General features: G+C 35.0%; 1 protein-coding gene across 1 annotated transcript in view; it reads right to left on the bottom strand.

Annotated features, from left to right (window-relative positions):
- LOC126745713 (pickpocket protein 28-like) overlaps positions 1 to 22,732 on the bottom strand; it is a 53,477-nt gene that overhangs the window by 7,099 nt on the left and 23,646 nt on the right. Inside the window, exons 5-9 of the mRNA XM_050453690.1 lie at positions 14,844 to 14,943; positions 14,633 to 14,778; positions 10,627 to 10,819; positions 4,200 to 4,470; positions 2,811 to 2,870 (exon numbers count right to left, since the gene is read on the bottom strand). Coding sequence (XP_050309647.1) covers positions 2,811 to 2,870; positions 4,200 to 4,470; positions 10,627 to 10,819; positions 14,633 to 14,778; positions 14,844 to 14,943 — 770 coding nt within the window. The remainder of the gene's footprint in view (positions 1 to 2,810; positions 2,871 to 4,199; positions 4,471 to 10,626; positions 10,820 to 14,632; positions 14,779 to 14,843; positions 14,944 to 22,732) is intronic.

Raw genomic sequence — 22,732 nt, 5'->3', positions numbered from 1 at the left:
CAATTTCTTCTTCGTTTAGATATTCTGTGCGAAGTTGGTTTTTGATATTCTTAATTCGATTGCTGGGAAAATTGGATTGAATTTCAGAAGTATTGTAATTTAATAGGGTATGTGAAACAAAAGGTTTAATTTGAATATTAAAAAATTCTATACTTTTGGGGATAGCATTAGCATTGACTATTGACGTAAAAAATTCACCATTTGTATTTATGTGAACTAAAGCATTAGGGATGTGGACTTTTTCGATTTCTTGTTTAGATAAAATAGCGTCTGTATTTGAGAGATTGCATTTAAGTTTGAATATTTGTTCTGTTCTGGCTGGAATATTAATTTTATTTGGATAATTTCTTTTAGAGGGTTCTTCTTTAAGTTCTGTAGTTTTCTCAATTTTGTAAAGTAGCACGGTTTTAAAATAAGTAATTAATTGTTTGTTGTTTAGATCAATAGTGCATTTATAATGTTCCAAAAAATCAAGACCTAAGATTCCGTCAAAATCAATATCTAAATTGTATATATAGACTTTATGTGGGTCTCCGACTTTAAAGGGTACAAGGGTCGATTCTGTAATAAGAAGTTTTTCAGCGGTAATACCTTGAATAGAAAACTTTTCGGGAAAACGTTGTTTAAAATTTTTTACGGCATTTTCTTTAAATATTGAAAGGGTTAAAAGGGGGTTTACATAAAATTCTGTTCCGGGAAATTCAGTAACGGGTCGAAATCGTCTAGATTCAATCTCTGAATTTGGTCTTGGATTTCTGTCATTTCTGACTGGTTTTCTGATTCGTGGGTCATATTGGACGTAAGGTCTGGTGGGTGGTTTTGATTGGATAGGGATAGAAAATCCTGATAATTTTGGATATTAATTTGATCTGTTGATTGATCGTATTGGTTGAATTCTGAGAGAAAATCATATCTATCGTGTGATTGATAATAGTTATTAGGGTAACTATTTTCATAGTTAGGATCGCGATTGACAAAATGGGCTCTAAACTTGTCGGGATTTAAATTTGGATTTCTTTGTATTACTGAGGGACGTGATTGAAAATTACTTGGTTGTGGGTGAGAAGATGAAAAGTGGGGTCTTTGTTCATTGGGTCTATTTTGTTGAATAGGATTAGGCTGATTGTTATTAAAGAGGGGCCTTTGGAAATTGTTGTTGTTGCCATTTTGAAAATAATTTGGTCGTTGTTGTGAGCGACATTCATTAGCATAATGACCAACGCGGCCACATGAATGACATTTGGGTGGTTGAAGATTGGGTCTTTTGTTTATTGGTTGATTAGAAATTGGTTTAGGAGGATTCGGTTTAACAGCTTTTTGATTTTCAAAGTAAGACAGTTGAAGTTATACTTATGCGAACCTGGGCTTCTAAAAGATCTCTTGGGTTACTTGCTCGAATGATATGACCAATTCTGGGTTCTAATCCTGTTAGTAAGGTACTGAGTGCCATTGATTCGATTAGGGTTATTTGTGCTTGTTTTTCGTCAGTTGACATATTAGATTTCTGAATGTTTGCATGCATTTTTGCATTTAAGGTCCGAACACGATTTAGGAATGTTAAAGGAGATTCGTTTGTTATTTGTTTAACGCGTTGCAAGTCCTGAATAAGTGAGGATAAGTCTCTAGTATCACCAAAATGAGAGTTAAGTAGATGCTTTATTTCTAAGTATGATAAACGGTTTCTAGAGCTTATTAGCTGTGCTGCTCTTCCGCGTAATTTATTTTTGATGTGAATTACTAATAGATGTTTCTGATTTCTGGTGGACATGTTATAAGCACAATCGTAAGCATTAAGAAATGTTTGAAGAAAAATTTGATCTCCTTCAAACTCAGGAATTATTGAGAAAATTTCTGATAATTTATATGGTTCTACTTCTGCAGCATTACTCGTAGCATTATTATCGTTGTCTGTCATGGTGATCAATAAATCGATAGTAAATAAAATAAAATTACAAGCAATTTGTAAATGTTTTAACTTAAAAATAATTGTAAAAGTAATTATTTGTTATTACAGATAAATGTATTGTTATTTGTGTAAAATTAATATTTTTTCTGAAAAATAAATACTTCTTTTATTGAAGTTTAGTTTCTCTTTTTCTGATTAACAGAATAATCAAATCATAAATATTAAATAGTCGTACAGTTTGACTAACTTTGATTAAATATTCCAATCAATAAAATTATAAAAACAATAAAATACAAACACGTGATGATTCAATATTGTACTTACAGTAAGGAAATCATCTAGTTGATCGTCTTGTTCTCTACGCCGATTTAACTACTAGGGGCTTCACCAGGTGTTCCTTCCGTAGTTCGCCGTGAGTGAGGACGTCAGGACGTGAAGAATTATGACTTCGGGATTCTTTTATGGTTCTTTAAGTTTCAACAATTACAGTATCGTGACTTAACTTAAAGAGTCTAATCTAATTAATTCATTACAATGGTTTTTGTCCTCCTATTTATATGTAAAATATGCCGATTCAGTGGGAACAGGCATCTTGGTTGATCGTGTGTCTGGGTGTCTGCTGATCCGGCGTCTGGGAAGTGACTTATCTGGTTTAGATAAGTGTTATCTGATCCAGTGAAAACCAAGGACTGGGTGACTTTGTGAAGGTGACATTTATTGTGGGAAATTGGATATAACATATATATATATATATATATATGATATACTAATGTATATCATCACATTAGTATCATCATCGTATGCCATCGAAAAACTTTGTCTTTGATTTTAAATTGTTAAGTTACCTACCTAGCACAAATATTGTCCGTGTAAAAAATTCAAGAAACGAAATTGGTTTACTTACTTTTGGCACTAACTGCGCATCTAAGGCTTTCAGGACCGCACATTGGCGTCTCTTTTTCATCTGTAAAATATATTTTTTTTAAAATAATCCTATAATGAGATTTCTTTCTTATGCTAACTAAAATTCGGGTGTTTCAATAATCGCCGAGGGAAAAGTAGAAAAGCGCTGAAGGGACGAAAAAAAGAATATTTATAATTATCCCTTATAACTTCTAATAATTATCACTTATTCTCGCTGGCAACCTTATATGTGGCTATGGGGCATCCGGACGCCGTTGTAAATAAAACATTGCTGACTTTATTCATAAAATATAGTCGCCGCCAGACAAAATTCATTTTAATCACCTGTCAAATAACCTCTTTGTGACAGGTAAAAAGCAAGAGTTTTGACAGGTATCCAAAATATATTATGTCTGGCAGTGATTATATTATTAAGATAATAAAAGAAAAATAAATATACGAATTTAAAGGAAGAGTAAACGAAACGAAAAAACCCCACCACTGAATACTTATATTAGGTCGACATATACAATATTAGTAATATAAAATATTAGTAACGATATTATTAAGATACCATGTAAGGACACGCGAACACATCTTAACACTTCTTGAAAAAAACTTGAAACCTCTACAGACGACCCAACTTCAATGGCAATCTGCAAGGTACATACCATTTGCATTGACGGCAGATCGCACAGTGTGTAGGCTAATTGGTACAATCTATTAGGATAATAATTGGCAAATTGGGACAGTTTATAAATTGTATCGGATGCTCATATAGCTTTTAGCAATTGGATCGATTCAATACTAAATTACTTTTCGATTTCTGATTATCTCAGTAGAGGATTGTTTTAAATAATTTGGAGAAATTTCATAGGATCGAGATAGTTTGGTAGCTTTCAATAATACTAGAACCACCCTTTTTAAATACAAGGCATACTCTTGTGGTCTTCCACATTTCAGGAAATGTGCCAGTATGGATTATTAGATTGAATATATGACTTAGTACCTGCACACCATTCTTAATGATAAAATGATAAAGCTAGGGATCCCGTTGGGACCTGCGGTAATTTTATTTTTCAGTGATCTACCAGAACTAATAATGTCATCTGTGGTGATAGAGTCACATGTTACATAAGTGTTTTGTTGATGTAAGGGCTTAGTATCAGGAAAATTTAACATAAAATATGATTAACTTTTTACGTATAATATAAACGCATACCAAAACAATAAAATTATTTTAGTTGTAATGACCCTGCCGCGTTACCAAATTTTCGAAACAGATCATAGTTATTTTTTTAATATATCACAATGAAAACAAATCAACTTACTATTCAAATCAACTTATTAATTATAAAGTTCGTTTCAATGAGTTTTTAAGAATACTTACGAGGCATAGAGTAAGAAACGCATCCACATCTCTTTAAAGTGTAGTTCGCCAAGCATTCAATCTCGCAGTTATGCTGCGTGTAGGTTCGAAAGAACATAAGTTTTCGTTCTGTGGAAAAATAACATTGGCGCACATCAGGCGTGTAGCCTCTTAAATCTGTAGACGTGCTTATTAAATCTGGTTTTATTGTTAGTAGTATCTCCTGATTTAGTGGAGCACGAATATATTGCAAGTTAACATTTGGCGTTTCAGCTGGATTATGTAAAATAACCTAAAATAAAAAGTACCTTCATAATTTCGCAAAAAACGTTGATTACGAAGCTGCCTATCTTTAAGATCTAACTTAAAATATACAGTATACACCAAGCAACCAAAGTGAATGTAGAGAAGTCTGAGATGTGTGGCTTACTATATTTACCCATTTAGCAGCAAGGTCAATTTGGAAATCATTCTCTTTTTAACTTAAAGGCCTATTAATTTCTGTTGCATGTTAATACATATTTTAGCACACAAGAAGAAATTAAGTAGTCGTGTATAGCGAATTGTATTCGAAACTTTAAAATTACAGAGCTATTTAAAAATAAGGTGGATATCTTGAATATCACGTAGGCGTAAGTTAAAGGATATAGCTTATCTGGCAAGAAAATTTGCATAAAACAATATAAATATTCTAAATTAATTAATGTAAAAGTCGCTTGATAATAAACAAATCGACCTGACAACTTTTCTAGACATATAACAATAACGTCCAGTAACACTTATCAATGCACTTAAGTGTAGGAGAATTTCAGTCACTTTTTGGATTGAGACTAGCTTAAGAAAAATGATAATGAGTTGAAATTTAGATAAAGACATAGTGGAAGCAAGGACGAGAGGCTGCCTTCAGGAAGGCGTTTTGTTACTATGAAACTGGGTAGTCTAATAATTATTGTTCTAGTTCCTTGTGGTAAAGACGAACAACCAAAATATTTACTATTTTGGCTATAAATTATGAGACAGTTTTACCACTAACCAAAACTCTTTATTTTCACTCTCGACACGTGTTTCGCTAACGATGTTAGCATCTTCGGGAGAAGATTAAAACAAAATTGAGTTTTGAGAAACACGTGTCAAGAGTAAAACTAAAGAGTTTTTGGTTAGTGGTAAAACTATCTCGTAATTTGGGCATCACAGCAAAGGTTACAACCATAGGACAATTTTGGCTATGTAAAGGGTATTTAAGAGTGCAAGCTTTCAGTGTTCAATAAAATATAGTTTGTATAGTGTAGCGCAAAGTATTGAAACATTTATTAATAAAAAAAATGTACATGTGGGAATTATTTATGAAACAAAATATCTTGTAAGTGAGCTCTACAGCTTTGCTGGCATAGGCGTACCCTTTTAACGAAAATTTCAATAACGTTATACATGTGGTGGTATTTGATTGATACAGCATTTAATTCCGGCTTTCAATGTTTCGATGGTTGGATGCCCATTGTCATAAACCAGTGACGTCAGATAATCCTAGAGCCAGAAGCTAAAGGCGTTAAATCGCAAGAGTGTGGAGGCCAATTCTCGTCATCAAATCGGAAAATGACACGACCAGGAGCGAACTGGTGCAGGATCGTCAATGTTTCACGGGCGGTATGACATGGGGTCCCGTCCTGCTAAGACCACAGGTCATTAAAATCAATAGATTGCAAATCAGCCAAAAGAAACTGAGTTATCATAGCACGATAACGTTCGTCATTTATCGTTACCGCATTACCTTCTTCGTTTTCGAAGAAAAACCGTCCAATTATTCCTCCAGACCATAATTCACACCATACAGTGACAGGTAACATTTTTTAAGCCCCAAATGCGACAGTTTTACCTATTAACAAAGCCATCGAGGAAAAATGGATTTTATTCCTGAAAATTATGTTTGCAAAATCAGCAAGTTGCTCAAGGATCCAATTGGAGAATTCTCTTCGCGGTTCATTGTCTTCTGGCAGAAGTTGTTAAGTCAATTGGATTTTGTAAGCTTCCACCTGTAAATGTTTAGTAAAATTTCGCTGAAGAGTTCCTGTTAAAATGCCCAATTCTTGTGCCCGATAAATTGACATCTCTGGCCTTTCTGTTACGCTCTCGCAAACCACCGTGATGTTTTGTTCTGAACGATCTCTACGAGTTCGTGTTGTGTTTCTTTCTGAATAGTACCTTTGACATTTTAATTATTTTTTTTACAGTAGATGAATTAGGAACAATATTTCGATCAATAAGGGGAAAAACTTAGTAAGACAATTACTATTACCGAGATATTGATGACATTACCTGAAGGACTAAAACATCTTATCTTAGCCTGGAACTCGATACCTGAAGAGAAGCAAAATTTGTCAAAATTATTGACAAAAGAAGAGAGGTCATTGACAGAGGTCAGAATCACCCTTAGACGTCTGGATCTGCGTTGATGGTAAGGACGCACTATAGAAAGCATAATAGTGTTGTTTTGAATGTGGCCAAAAAAAGCATTTAAAAAAAGATTGATTTAAGAATCAGAGTAGACCTAAAAAGCTGTGTCATTGTTGTAAAAAAAGAGTATTTTATTAAACATTATTGGCTTAAAAAGCATGGCAAAAATGTTAGTAATTATAGAGAGCGTAGAGCTAATATTACATAGGAATGCCTATGTTGGAGTGTCCAGTTTACTTGCATATGATGGTAAAAGGGCAATGATTGGAAAGTCAAGCAGCAAATGGTTGCGTGCATATGTGCTACCTCAGAACGTTTTTTTAAGTTTTTTTCCTTAGGAAAAGAGAGTTGTTCGACTTGGAAATGATATACCATTAAATGTTGCAAGCATTGATAAAGTTGAGGTCGAGCTATGGAAAGGTAATAATTGGAATAAGACAGACTTATATAATGTATTGTTGGTGCCGAACATTGAAGTAAGTTTATTTTCTTTAAGTGCTGTCCTATAAAATGGTCTTAGCATAATCTTGGACAAGGAACAATGCAAATTGATGCACAAATAAGGGCAATAGCTGCAAGGGAAGATAAGTTGTATAAAATGCTTTTCAGAGACACCGAAATATCAAAGTGCTTTATGGCAGTGTCATTGGTAGATGAGCATAGAAAACTGGTTTATGTAAATATTGATCAAATTAGGAAGGTGTTAGAGAAAATTCAAATGATTTTTAGAGATATTACCCACCCTTTTTATACAAAATGTTTAGTACGCAAGCAACACAGAGTTAAACCTTTTTTTTATAAAAAAAACTTAATTTATCCGCAATTTTTTGCCTAATTATTATGACTTAGACGCCCTACCGACTATATATCACATTAGTTTCTTGAAACATTTAGTGAAAGTTGACCATAGATCTCTTCTTTGGTTTATTAATAATTTTTACTAATAGTACCAATAATTTTCACGAAATCAGCGACAATTAAACCAAGTGCGTTATTAAACAAATTTGCGATGTGTTTGGCAAGGTAAATAAATTCTGTTAATTAGAAAAGGAATATGGTTCACCTATCTTGAAATAAGATCTCACTACAGAGATTTGTAGTACTTATACCTATAGTTAGGTTAGATTTCTTGTGAGTGGGGCACCTTGTGTCCCTCCAATGCGATAGGTCTAGTGCCTAGGTCTGTTGTGGCTTATTCCTAGGTGTTTATACTTCCCCTATTAAGTCCGTCCTCTTTAAGAGTTCGATAATTTGAGTGGGAGAAGCATTCTAAATGTCTTCCGTCTTAGGTAAGGCATTGCCGAAAATAGTCTGCCTGATTCTCTCTAGTGCAATCCTATTCATATGGTGACGCAGTCTGCAGCGACCGATATATATTCCCATTAGGGCTTTTAGGTACTTCATGTTCAGTTTCCTTATGGTATCTGTTACCTTCCTTGTTACGTCTGGTATGAAAGCCTTCACATGATGTATCCTGATAATCCCCCCCAGTAGGGCATTGCTTTGCTGTGCACCAGGTTTGAGATAGTGTTTTGCCGCATTGTAGGCGAATGCATGCCTAATGCTGGTTCTGGACCTATCAGGTTGGAATCTGCTCCTTTTTTGGAAAGCTTGTCAGCCGCCTCATTTCCTGTAAGCCCAGCATATGCTGGAATCCATATTAAGGTAATTTTGTTACTTTTCCCAAGCAATATGAGCTCGTTTCTGCAGCGCTAGATGTGCAGGTACGAGATTCTAGCGCTTTTAGAGCTGCCTAACTGTCACTGTAGATTTTGATGGTTCTGTTTTCAAGCTAAATTTGGTTAAGCATTCTTGCACAGATATTAATGGCATGTACTTCCGCCTTAAAAATTGATAAGTGTGATTTATGTTTCCCAAGGCACATAGATCTTTCTGTCCTTAAGTTAGTGCAGTCTATTCCAGCTTCTACTCCAAAATTTGTTTTGGAGCCGTCTGAATATACTTAGTCCGTTTTCTCTAGTTCCATCCGTTTCTGATCCCAGTCCGCTCGGTTTGATATGTTGATTGAGTATGAACTCGTGTTCAGTGTTTTTCTTGGCACATCTTCTCAACCAGTTTAGTTAATTCCATCCAGACTTTATTTGCCGAGATGCCATTTATGACATGATGCAGCCTGTAAGTAGTTCTTATGGCTTCTTCCTGCAGGTATATGTGTAAAGGGGTCAGTCCAAGTAGTACTTTTCCAAAGCAGTTGTTGTATTGCTTTACTCAACCACACTAAAGAGCCGGAGGATATCGTAGGTCTGATGACCTGTGTGTATAACTACTGCATTTGTTTTGGGTTCATTCTCCATGTTTTGCCGCATATCCTGAGACCGTTCGATAGGGACAGTCTTGCTTTCTTGATGGTTTTGTCAAGATGCAAGTTCTAATTAAGCGTCCTATCTAAGGTTATTCCAAGATATTTCACCTCCGTTGCAAATTGGATGGTTTCACCTCTCAGAATTGGCGGTTTGAGTTCGCCCATATTCCTTTTTCTGGTGATTGGCAGGTACTATTACCATATTATGCGGATTAATGGTTATTTTCTCCCTCTCGCACCATTTTAGAATGATGTTCATTTCATCATTTTTTCCTTTTAACAGGATCACCAGATCATCTGCGTAAGCTTGGACTTCGACCTCTCACAGTAGAATTATGGCCAACAGGTCGTCAACAAGTAGCGACCACAGGACGGGAGATCCAGTACCCGCTCCTGCGGACAACTTCGCGTGGCCCTGAAGTGCACACGTTCGCCCTATAAGGTGGTCGTTATTCTTTTGTCACTTAGCATGGCTTTGATCCAGTTGCAGATAAAAGTCTGACTTCTTTTGCTGCTGTCGATTCATAGAGTGAGCGTGGCAGTACATTGTTTAAGGCCTTTTCTATGTCTAAGAAGGCTGACACTGCCACTTCCTTTTGTTTCACCGAGTTACTGATGCTCGTTATAGGATTGTTAGGAGCTAATTTTGTTAATTTACCTGCGTGGTAGGCGTTATATATACTGATTAAATATGTCAGTAAGCAACGAACCCGTAATCGGCATATTCAAAAGTGTAACTGTCGCGTTGCTAAAGAGTCTACTCGCTAGCAGGTATCTACAGACATAAAGGGAAGCACCTAAGGCACAGATAGATAAGGACTCTGCCTGTATCACCAGATAATTAGCAGCCCTAAACAGATGCAAAATTTGGCTAGTTTACTAACAAGACAAAGGTACTTAAGACGCGATCTATACATCCTAGGCATTGCAAAAAACCATTGGTAATCGTTGAAGGAGAAAGAAACCGTATGCCACGTCATCAGAGAGTGCGGAACTTACACGAGCTAGCTAATATTTGGGAAATCTTGAGAGTTTGACCCGAAATATTAAAGCTCACAGGGTTGGCTGGCCTCGTTGGCTCTTTTAAGAGTATTGGCGTCTGGTAAAGTCGGTGTGGCATCATCAGGCGACCTTTGTATGCAACAGGAAGCGTAATTGGTACACTTTTTAAGGATTGGTTTTTCGATTAATGTCGTTCAATATCGGAAAATAATAATTTATGTTCAAAAGGTTAATGCCATCTGCCATACAGTTTGCCGCCGATTATTTATAATATTTGGGACTTTTAAGTATTTTTTCATAGGTTTTAAGTTCTACTTCGTTTAAAATTAATTTAATATAAAAGTTCAAATTTAAACACTTCTTTATACAGTTTATTTTTTTGTAAAATAATAATTTTTTTTTAATATTTTTTTTGTGAAATAAAAAAAACAATTCCACAATACGTCGAATAAGGCCATAAATTAGATATTCCTTTTATAACATTTATTATTCTGACGGTGTGCCTAATAGTGTTAGAGCAGAGAATTATCTTTGAGAAAGTTCAAAGTTCGAATAAAATCTGTCATTGAGAGATGTTTAGGGTCTAGAATTCGATTTGGGCAAATTACGTAGAAAGAGACTTGAAAATTATAAGAATAATAATATATTTAATAAAAAATTTCAATATCTTACTTTAAATCCTTGCACAGGATTGCACACAAAATCCAAGTCTGTTTTATAAGCACGTAAAAGCAATGTCAATCCTGAATTAAATTCTGGTGATAGAGCTCTCCTAGGATACGAAAAACTATCGGAAGAATACCCGTCTTCTATGGTCCAGCCATCTGATTTTTTGTCATGAGACATAAAGTTACCATGGATATATCTAAAATAAAATATCAATCTGTAACATAAATTAAATGAAAAAGTAGAGAAAAAGGAAAAAAAGTACTGTAACGTACTGTAAAGTAAGTACTACTTAGTAACGTAACTACTAGTAACGTAATGTAAGTAACTAACTACTAGTAACGTACTGTAAGTAAGTAACTACTTAGGTGAAATGTTGATAAAATATTTAGACGTTTAATAACGTTATCAAGTACCTACTTTAATAAAAAGCAGGTTTTTATGAAAACTAGAGACTTTATGTTGTTAATTGTTACATTTAATATTGTTGAAATAGAAGTTGAACCTATTTGCTAATTCTTTAAATTATGAATAGGAAGTGCGAAAAAAATTTGTTTTAAATTAACAAATATCATTCGACAATTCAATTTATTCTTCATTGTAGATGTGGATGGGAGTTAATAATGTATGACAATTTACAATAGTAATATACAGGGGGACCGACGGGAACCTGACGTTTTTGAAATGAACAGTACACAGTTATTTTGCCCGGAATATTTTATTTTAATACACAAAATTGTTTGTCATGACATGCCATTTGAAGATAAATATCACGTGCTCAAGTCGGATGACCTCGGAGACCACGAGATATTGCCAAAATGGGAAATTAAACTTTCTGGGAAGATGCTTTGAAGCACTTGCATGGAAACACGAGCAGTGTGTGCGGTGGCACTATCCTGTTTGAAAAAAGTATTTTCCAAATCCAGTTGCAGCCTGCGTAGTTCGGGACGTAAGAAAGTGTTCAGCATTCAGAACGGGAGTAACGTTCGGCATTCTGTAACAGTTGAACCATTCTCGTCCTCGAAAAAATAAGGACCAATGATGCCGAATGGAGTAGTTGCGCACCAAACCGTTACACGCTCTGAATGTAGAGGCTTTTCGTGCACGATACGGAGATTCTCAGAGGCCCAGTACCATAAATTCTACTCATTAACATACCCATCCAAATGAAAATGCGCATCGTCACTCATAATAATGACTGCATTCTTGTTTTCAATTTTTCTTCCAAAAGCATTTGCATTCGAAAAGCAAACTCCTGCCGCTGCGCATAATCTCTTTCTTCAAGCTTTTGAGCAACACACATCTTGCAAGGGTGAAATTTTAAATCTATCTGTAAAATTGTTCGCAGAGATTCACGGCTCATTCTGAGTTCGCGCGCGTGTTTACGTGCAGAGCGCCCAGGGCTACGAGTCAGAGCGGCTCTCACACGCTCGATGTTGTCTGGTGTTCTTGCTGTCTTAGTCCGACCTGGTGGTTTCTTTTTTATAATAGAGCCTGTTGTTCGTAGATTATGAACTCAACTGAGAATCGTGTTGCGGCTTGAAACGGTTCCACGACGCTCACGATTGAAACGCATACGAAAAAGTCGCTGCACGGTTATAATAGACCCGCCATTCTGCACAAATGCGTCATACGCAAACATGCGATGTTCAACCATCTACCGCTCCATAGCTACTGAAACGGCATCGAATGGCTAGTAATTGGGCTCCCTACTGCTCTTACCGGCATAGTACTAGCCATCCCAAAAACGTCAGGTTCCCGTCGGTCATCCTGTATATAATAACAAAATCTTTTAACCTGCAATTCTTTTATTTCTAAATTTAACATGACATTTTGGTTGTTGTGTATCTCCAACTATTATCAAGTGTAAGCTAACAACAACTACTATTCTCCAGGCTTATATAACAATGATGTGCGCAGTCATGTGGAGCTTTTTTACATCCAGGACGAAGGACTCCTAATTGGATCTCCACTATCTCCAGTTTTAACAAACATTTACATGAAGTGGTTTGAAGAACACGGTATAACACATTCTAAACCCAAGATGTAGTTTTGATACTTGGTGACATATTCATTATCTGGGACAAAAGCGACGTAGAGCTAACGGACTTTCTGAAACACCTCAACAACATTACACCCAGCATCAAGTCTACGATGGAATTGGAAACTGAGTCAACCCTAAACTTTTTAATCGTTCTTGCGAGAAACCATTACGGGCGCCTTAAGACTTCAGTCTATCCATGCATACTGGTCAGTACTTGCACTCTAACCTAAATCATCCGGCTTCAATAAAGGTGGGCTTCAAATTACGAGACAGGTTTACCACTAACCAAAACTCTTTATTTTTAATTTCGACACGTGTTTCGCTCACGATGTTAGCATCTTCGGGAGAAGATTAAAAGTAAACTAAAACTACTTGCAAATCTCCTTATATACTAATGATGTAACTAAATAGTTACCAGTGGATATGCAGCAATTTTTGGTCACTATTCGCGGTACGTCAACCGATTTCATTTTTTTGGCACTCAGGAATGGACGTTTTAATGTTTCTTACAATGATGGTGGGAATTTTCATTCGACATATCAAAGTGAGGTTAGCTGGAGGTGCTAGGTAATATAGAACTTTGTCAAATATAAAATTATAAAAATGTAAATAATAATGATAAACGTGCCCCTTGTATAGAAATATATTTTTAATATCAATGAAAGGGGCTTTATTGGATTTTACTTTTCATGTAGCCACTACGACTGGTGCGTATGAAGCGCAAGCTGGAGCACCAAATTCATACTTTTCGCAGCGATTGTGGCCGTATTTCGCCAATAATTCTTCGAATATTAATTTCCAGGTGTTCAATTGTGTCTAGTTTACCGACGAGACAACTGACTTCACATAACCCCAAAGAAAATAGTCCAATGGAATTAAATCACATGATCTTGGTGGCCAATTAATTAAACCATTACGCGAAATTATTCTTTCATCGAAAGCTTGTTTGAGTAAATCAATTGTAGCGTGGTTTCGTCCTGTTGGAACCGCATGTCAGTAAGTTACAAAAAAACTTCTAACCATGTCCCTAAACCGTTCACCATTGATAGTAATATTCTGACCATCATTGTGTTTAAAGACATATGGACCAATGACTCCGCCCGTAAAGAGCACCAAATAGTAATTTTCTGTGGATGTAATGGTGTTTTGACAGAAGCTTCTGGATTATCTTTCAAATGCGACAATTGTGATTATTTACATGTACATTCAACTAAAAATTGGGCTTCATCGGAGAACTTGAGTTGAATCTTGAAAGATTTTCAGCCGAGATTCTTTCGTACAATTTTCCATAAGGTGGAAGAGCACAGCCCCAGTGGCTGAGAACGGCGACAAATTCATTGAATTGAATCTTCTTTAATGGTTTCCTGTACAGCGGCTACAGCTTTTTCACTGCGCACTGTTCGGCATCTCACAGGATGCACATTAGCACTAAGAGTAAACGTGGTCCGAAAACGATCCATTGTTATTCGAATTAGCCGCTCTGAAGGACGATTACGTACGCCATAAAATGGACGAAGTGCACGATAAATTTGACGAACAGAATCATTATTTTGATAAAAAATTTGAACAATTTGCAAGCGTTGCTTTGGTGTGAGTCTATCCCTACCGATAGATGAATACTTCTTAGATAGGAAACTCTTATAAGAGCCAATTGTCGATTGACTATTGCGCCCTTTGAATGTCGAGAAATAGTAGTAACCTCAAACGAAAATGAGTTTGTGACGTCATAGTAGCGGGAAATTTAAAATTTGATTCTGGCGCCAAATTATGGAATTTTGTTCCATCATACCGTGCACTTAAAATTAGTGGGAAATGTGTGCTTCTTTTGGAAACTATAGTATGGAAATAAAAAAAAGTGTTAAATTAGCACTTTTTTTGCCTCAATATTAAATAAAGATGTTCATTTATCACTTTTTTTTATGTAATACGTAATACTATTTTTCGTTAAATGTAACATGTTAGACTTACACATTTTCTTCATATATTTCCGATCTATCGAGCATGTTGAATGTATAGCAGAGTCCTCTTTCGGTTAATATAGGTGTAAAAAAGTTTGAACAGGGATCTATAAAGGGATTACACGACCAGAACATTTCGTTAAATTGAGGAGCAATCTGCAAATATTCAAAAATAAATAGTTAATAAATCATGTATACATAGAATTTTTGGTAGTGCTTACGCTCATCAAAAAATCAATAGTATCATAGTTGATGAATTTATCTCCTCCATCATAAAAATGAGTTGGACAAACGAGAGACAAATCAGCATATTTTTGAAATCTGAAAGAGATATATAATTTGGTTTCGAGTAGGTAGCTATGCTTAATATAAATATATTTATATCTGTTTAGTATAAATATGTATTTCAGGCTAAACTTCCTAATACAAAATTATATTTATCATTTCACTCAACGCAGGCAAATACACCATCAGTACACATAAACAAAGTCTTTCTGGTGGTTGGATATTTACTATTTCAATTTTTTGGCCCACTGGTTCACATTAACAACATAAATATATATAAAGGTCGATTTCTCTAACTTGTAGTTATATTTAATTCTTTTTAAAGTGACAAATTCAAAATTATTTAATTTAATATGTTATTTTAGTTACCCAGTTTAATTGTGTTGAGTTTTAAGGGTTAAGTAGGATTGTGGGTCAAGTAAAATCTAAGCCGTTCAAATCTTTTTTTCTTTAATGCTAACGTTTTTCTTTTTAATCTTATTGCTTGCACACCAGTACTTCGATACCCTCAAAAACTAAAAAAACTGAATGAAAAAAATACAGCTGTCTTACTATGTTCTACTCTATACTGTCTAATGACAAGCTTTAATTTTTCTGTTCGCCCTAAAGAAAGCATAATATAGACCAAAAAGTTAGCATTAAAGGAAAAATCATGTGATTTTTATGTCATAAATAGCTTAAAATATAAACCTAGAAACTGTATTTATGACCTAAAAAACTGACAACGAAGAAAAAGAAAACCTTCAAAAACCAACCAGTCTACCTATACAGGGTGTCCAAGATAAGGATGAACTGCATGGGGGTCTCGGAAACGGTAGGGGATACGAGGTCGATTAAATTAGAGAAAAGTTGCGCATTTTGATCCTTAATTAGATACAGTTTCAATCATTTTAAAATGCTGAATACTTTCGGAGATATCCGAAAAAAAACTAAATTTGCCAAAATTGTTAACAGTTACAAATTTTTTACCAGCTCTATTTTACCAGATACCAATAAACCGAAAGCACTAAAGTTTAGTTTAAACAATAGTTTAAATCTGACGTTTCGCCTCTGAGTTATCATCATCAACTTTTATTTTTTATATGGAACCAAAAAAAAACTACACCTTGTGTATGAAAGCCTATTTAATGATAATTACAACGATGTATCACACATAATATTTAAAAAAGTTTTATGGTTAAAAAGTCACTTTTCACGAAAATTTGTTGTTTGTGTCATAGTAGGCCATAAAAGGGCATTTAAAAAACATTTAGCGCTTACACATATTAAAAAAAAGGGCAAAAATTAACTAATTAACTTAAGCATTTTGACATTTGCTCTCAGCTTTTAGTTCATTAAGGTTCGTCTTCAAAATTTTTTTTGAAATAGCGTTAGCTTTTAATTAATTAAATTACAACTTTAACAAATCAAATTGGAAAAAAACATTCATAACATATGCTCAAATATTTGTCCACTATTTTCCGCATAGATAAGCTCGTCTAACAGTTGAGTTTAGTACGTTTTTAAGCATATCAGGGGTTATGCCATATCCCAATAGTTTCGGTCACTAGTACTTGAAGTTCCTCTTCACTCTCAAAATTTCGCCCATAGACATAATTTTTTAGATATCCTCACATAAAAAAGTCCAAAGGCGTTAAATCTGATGATCGTGGACTCCACTGCACATCACCGTACGTCGCAATGCACCTACCATGAAATTATTGATTTAAGTGTTCTCCTACTTAGAGGAATTATAGGCAGCCGCCCCATCTTGTTAAAGACTGCTTAGTCGCTCTTCTAAATTATTTTGAAGCAAATTTGGGTAGCAATTAGATGTCAGCCAACCGTGATAAATAAATGGCATATTAGTGCCATTTATTTTGTACTCAAAATGCCTAGCCAAATATTAAAACCAAAAATGGGTTTTCTTGTGATCAATAATGGGAATTAAAACGATTAAAAATTCCATTATTCGTAATCATACTTTCATCTAACCATATTACCTTGAAGTTAATTAACCACTTCTTGACTTTTTCTGGTGTACTATTCACAAAATGTCACAAAATGTCGAGTACTAGTATCATCCCCGGGTCTGAAACCTTGATAAACTCGATACTTAAAAGGCTTGTATTTGTTCTTTTTTAAAACAGAATGAACCGTTGATTTTGGTACTCCTGTATTTTTTTCTATTTTCCTTGTTGATGTCTACTAACAACTCACTCAAATATTGTTATTCCTTTTTCTTCATTTATTGCCTTATTTTTGGTGGGCACAGGTTCTTTAAAACCACCGTGTTCCTTGAGATTTTGAAGCAGTCTCCTAAATATAGAACCACAGCTTAAATAATTACAGTCTTCCTTATGCTGTGATAGAACGACAAGGCTGGTTTCTCTCAGGATACTTATTTTCGTACATGGTTGCAGCGGCATCACAATTTTTCCGGTATAAGATATAATACTCCATCATGTCCAGCTTTTCCTCATTTGAAAACCCTCGTTCCATAGCGAAAATATTAAAAAAAGAACGATACTTAACAAACTAAATTATAAACTACACTTGCAAAATTATACTAACATAAGTCAATAAATAAAGAAAACAAATTAACTGAGAAAACACTATTAAATTAATTATCTAAAAGTTCTAAACAGGAATTTTGTTCTAAATAATGACAGCATTGTACGAAAAACTACGTCTGAAATATATTAATTAATACCGAGGAATGCTTAGCCTATCCAAGAATCTTACATTGACAGTACATACGTACTTTATCTCTACGTACCAATTTATTAAACAAATAGAAGGGTGAAGATACAAGATTAATTCTGTGTACAAAAACACTGAGGTTACCCCGAAATACATTTTCTATACGAAGCCAACTCAACTCCTTGATTTTATAGGATACTGATTGCAATATACAGGGTGTTTGGCGGAGGGTTAGCCAAACTTGGTTGGCATATAGATAGGCTCAGATAGAAGATATTTTCTTAATAAACTTGTGTTCTAAAAGTCTCGGGTTTTTTTATATCATTGATTTTGTGTTATTTTCAGGATTTTCAAAAAATTATGCCTTTTGACATCTTTAAATTTTTTCAGCATATTTTTCACGTTTTTTTTACATTTGTATTTAGTCTGTAATGTATCCTAAATCTAAAAAAATCAATATCAAGTACAAATAATACCGAAATAATTCGTTTTGAGCTCAAAAAGTTAATACAAGTAGCAAAAAAGTTATGAAAGGTAATTTTAACTTGACGCAAAAAAAAAACTAAAATCTATCAAGATGTTCAGGTAGTTTTAAAAAAATCTCCAGTTAATACTCTTTTCAATGATGTGTAACACAAAGCCGACTAACTTGCCACAATTCATGACTTTAAAGGAAAATAAAGTAAAAAAAATATATTTTTTAAATTTTATGTATTTATTTCAAACTGACAAATTTTGTTGAAACTGCGCTCCCCTGGCTCTTATACATGCCCTACATCGCCGTCGCATTTCTACTGTCGTAAGGCGAAGTCTCTTCTCTGACGGTTAGAAAAGCGGCATTGATTCTTTGAATTAAGTGGTCTAAATTGTCAATTTCCACCTCGTACACGAGTTCTTTCGCACGTCCCCATACGTAAAAATCGAGAGGGGTTAAATCAGGGGACCGTGGAGGCCATGCGATGGGACCTGCTCTTCCTATCCACGAATTGGGAAAAGTATTGTCCAGAAATTCTCTAACGGCGACCCGATGGTGTGCAGGACACCCGTCTTCATTAAATATGGGTATATCAGCCAATAATTGTGGAGGATCATTTTGTAAAAAATGTAAGTAATTGTCCCCGTTGAGGTTTCTCGGCAAGTAGTGTGGACCGATGAGGTGTCTCCCAATCACACCTGCCCAAACATTAACACTGAATCTTGTTTGGAAAGACTTGGCTCTGGTCAAATGCGGATTTACGTTTTTGTTTTCCCAGTAATGTAAATTATGTTGGTTAAATATCCCCTCACGTGTAAATGTTGATTCATCTGTCCATAAGATGCTTTTTAAAAAGTGTCAATTTCCAACGCCTGCGTGAAGCAAAAAGCGAAAAAATTGTACCCGTCGCTCATAGTCGGCTTGTAGAAGACCTAGAATAGAGTATCACGATGCCAGTAAAAATTGCGGAATTAAGTTGTTGATGTAGTATAAAATTACCTTGTACTGGGGTGTAATGGAAAGGATGCCTTCCTTCTGCCTTGACAACTGACCATGCTTTCCATGTAGAAATGTTCAGATCTGTAGCTACTTTCCTTGTACTAGTGGTGGAATCCTCATCGAATGCGCGAATTACGTTTTTATCTACAGCAACATCATACTGCCTCCGATTGATCCTCGGTTCTTGAAAATTTAGATTGCCTGTTTCCCTTAATCGACGAAAAGTGTTGTGGTGGGGCACACGCCTATTGGGGTATTGCTCCTCATAAATTCTTTATGCTTCTCGCGTATTACCATTGGCTCTTCCATAAGCAAAGACAATATCGGTGTATTCTTCGTTAGTGTATGCAGCCATTGTGGTGATAATGATACGAAAATAAGGAAAGTTACAAAAACAATATAAAAACTCAATTAACAGCAACAATAACAACAGTATTAACAATAACAATAACAACTACAGAAACGATACAATACTAAATTAACGACTTGGGTGCGTAAGAAAGCTAAAAAGTTACACCACGACAAATGACAAATGTCAAATGGCAACAACAATATGTAGCACATAAACAACAATCCCATAGCATGTTCCACGATCTCCTCATTTGACCATTCAAAGAATCGATGCCGCTTTTCAAACTATCAGAAAAGAGATGCGGCTTCGTCTTACGACAGTGGAAATGCAACGGCGACGTAGGGTATGTATTAGAGCCAGGGGAGCGCAGTTTTAATAAAATTTGTAATTTTGAAATAAATACATAAAATTTAAAAAATATATTTTTTTTACTTTATTGTCCTTTAAAGTCATGAATTGTGGCAAGTTAGTCGGCTTTGTGTTACATATCGTATATCATTGAAAAGAGTATTAACTGGAGATGTTTTTAAAACTACCTGAACATCTTGATATATTTTAGTTTTTTTTTGCGTCAAGTTAAAGTTACCTTTCATAACTTTTTTTGCTACTTGTATTAACTTTTTGAGCTCAAAACGAATTATTTTGGTATTATTTGTACTTGATATTGATTTTCTTAGATTCAGAATACATTACAGACTAAATACAAATGTAAAAAAAAAACGTGAAAAATATGCTGAAAAAATTTAAACATGTCAAAAGGCATAATTTTTTGAAAATCCTGAAAATAACACAAAATCAATGATATAAAAAAACCCGAGACTTTTAGAACACAAGTTTATTAAGAAAATATCTTCTATCTGAGCCTGTCTGTCTGTTTGGCTAACCCTCCGCCAAACACCCTGTATAAGCCACAAACTTATCGAAGCAAGGATAATAAACTACGTTACAATAGGCAATACTAAAGATTCACAAAGCTTTTTTACTGAGCTTAAAATTCATTATTATTCTTTTGTTCACATAAAGAGGTCTTAATGCGAAATATGTTTCTTTAAGAACTGAAGAAATATGAACTTAAGTCTTTTTCAAAAATGAGACCCAGATTTTTTGCTTTCTCTATAAATTGTAATTCTGCTAAACCAATATATAATTTAAGATTTTCCTGAATACAAGACAATCTTTTTTTTGCCCAAAATACGTAACAGAACATTTGGATGCACTAAGTTTTAAGTTTATTTGCTGCGCGTAATTATATATTGCTCTCAGACCATTCTTTTCATTGCAGCTTCTTGCAGCTGATTTATTTTAAATCAATGTGGTAATTGTGTATGTATATTACAAAGGTATGTATATTACAAATTTTTACAATGTCGAACATATCACAATTAAAGGGTGTTTTTTTTTAGAGGTTTGGATTTTAAGTTGTCAAAACTGTTTCTGGTGATTGTCAATTTGACAGTTGGTGGTGTATTCGTGGTCAGTACAGTTTGCCATTTCACAATGAATAGACTGACTCCAGAACAACGCTTTCAAATTGTGCAAATATTTTTTGAAAATCATAGTTCAATTCGCGAAACTTACCGTGCGATCCATATATATTACCGTCCATTTTACGGTCGACATAATCGGCCATCCGAGCAAGTGATTTAAAAACCATGGATCGCTTTCGTACCACGCATACTCTAGTTGATAATACGCATCCACAAAGACGCCATACAGTGCGCATAGAAGAAGTTATTGCTGCTGTGGAGCATAGTGTTGAAGAGAACCCGAATGAGTCGATTCGCCATCGTGCACAACAAGGGGGCTGTGCCCATCCACTTTGTGGAAGATTTTGCGGCAAGATCTTGGCTTGCGAGCTTACAAGATCCAACTTGTGCAAGAACTGAAACCGCGTGACCATTATGCGCGCCGTACGTTCGGTGAATGGGCGGAAAACAGTATTCAGCTTGACCCATTTTTTCAATCCAAAATTTTGTTCAGCGATGAGGCTCATTTTTGGTTGAACGGTTGACGAAGCCGTTCAACCAAAAAGCAAAATTTTTCGGCAATTTTTAAGCAAAATTGCCGAATTTGGAGTGGAGAAAATCCAGAAGCTCTTGTTGAGACGCCCTTACATCCATTAAAAGTCACAGTTTGGTGCGCTTTATGATCAGGAGGAATCATTGGCCCATATTTTTTTAAAGATGATAACGACCAGAATGTTACAGTCAATGGAGAACATTATAGATCCATGATTGCCGACTTTTTTGTTCCTTAGTTGAACCGACTTGATGTGGCAGAGCTTTGGTTTCAACAAGATGGTGCAACATGCCACGCAGCGCGTGATACTGTCAATTTATTGCGGGAAACATTCCATGATCGCATAATTTCACGCAATGGACCTGTGATTTGGCCTCCACGATCGTGTGATCTCACACCCCTGGATTACTTTCTTTGGGGATATGTGAAGTCACATGTTTTCAAAGATAACCCGCAGACGTTGGATCACTTGGAAGCAAACATTCGCCGCGTTATTGCCGAGATACGGCCCCAGATGCTTGAAAAGGTGGTCGAAAATTGGACTTCCCGATTACGCTACATTCGAACCAGCCGTGGCGCTCATATGCCCGAAATCATTGTTAAGCACTAATGGCATAACAATATCTTTTAAATAAAACCAATACCATGTCAATGATTTTTTTTTAATAGTTTTATTTCACTTCAAATTTGTATACCTCTCAAAAAAACACCCTTTATATACAAAGAAAAGAGTTGGCCCAAAGACTAAACCTTGGGGTACACCTGAAGTAATTTCACGAGAATGTGAAAATTCCATGTTATCCATTACCATCTGTTTTCTTTTTTCAAGATATGCTTGAAAAAAACATGACTGCAGTTTGATTGAATCCATAATACTTTAGCTTTCCACACATAACGTCATGATCAAAGGTATCAAACGCTTTGGACATGATATAACCTACACGGGTGTGAGTTTGTTTAGCTGCTCAAGTGCTCAGTGAATAGATTATATGTCAAAGGTAAGTTTTACCACTATTTTTATTAAAAATATATTTCTGCTGGTATTTTTATAAATTTTAATTAACCTAGGATATTAGAAATTAATAAAAAGGGGCTAATATTGTGCGATAAAACAGCAAACATATATGCAAAAGCACAGTTTATTCCTAATTATTAAACTTAGTTTAGTTTAGTTCAGTGTTTCATACATAAAAAATAAAAGAAAAATATATTTTTAGCAATTTTGAATAAATGAGCTTCACTGCTTTCACAACGAAATGAATTGTCATGTAGTAGTGCATAAAGAGGTACTAGTGCAT

The sequence above is a fragment of the Anthonomus grandis genome, chromosome 16, assembly GCF_022605725.1.
Source record: "Anthonomus grandis grandis chromosome 16, icAntGran1.3, whole genome shotgun sequence".
Classification (NCBI taxonomy): Eukaryota; Metazoa; Arthropoda; class Insecta; order Coleoptera; family Curculionidae; genus Anthonomus; species Anthonomus grandis.
The sequence above is the reverse complement of the archived record's forward strand: the minus strand, read 5'-3'. Positions and strand labels throughout refer to the sequence as shown.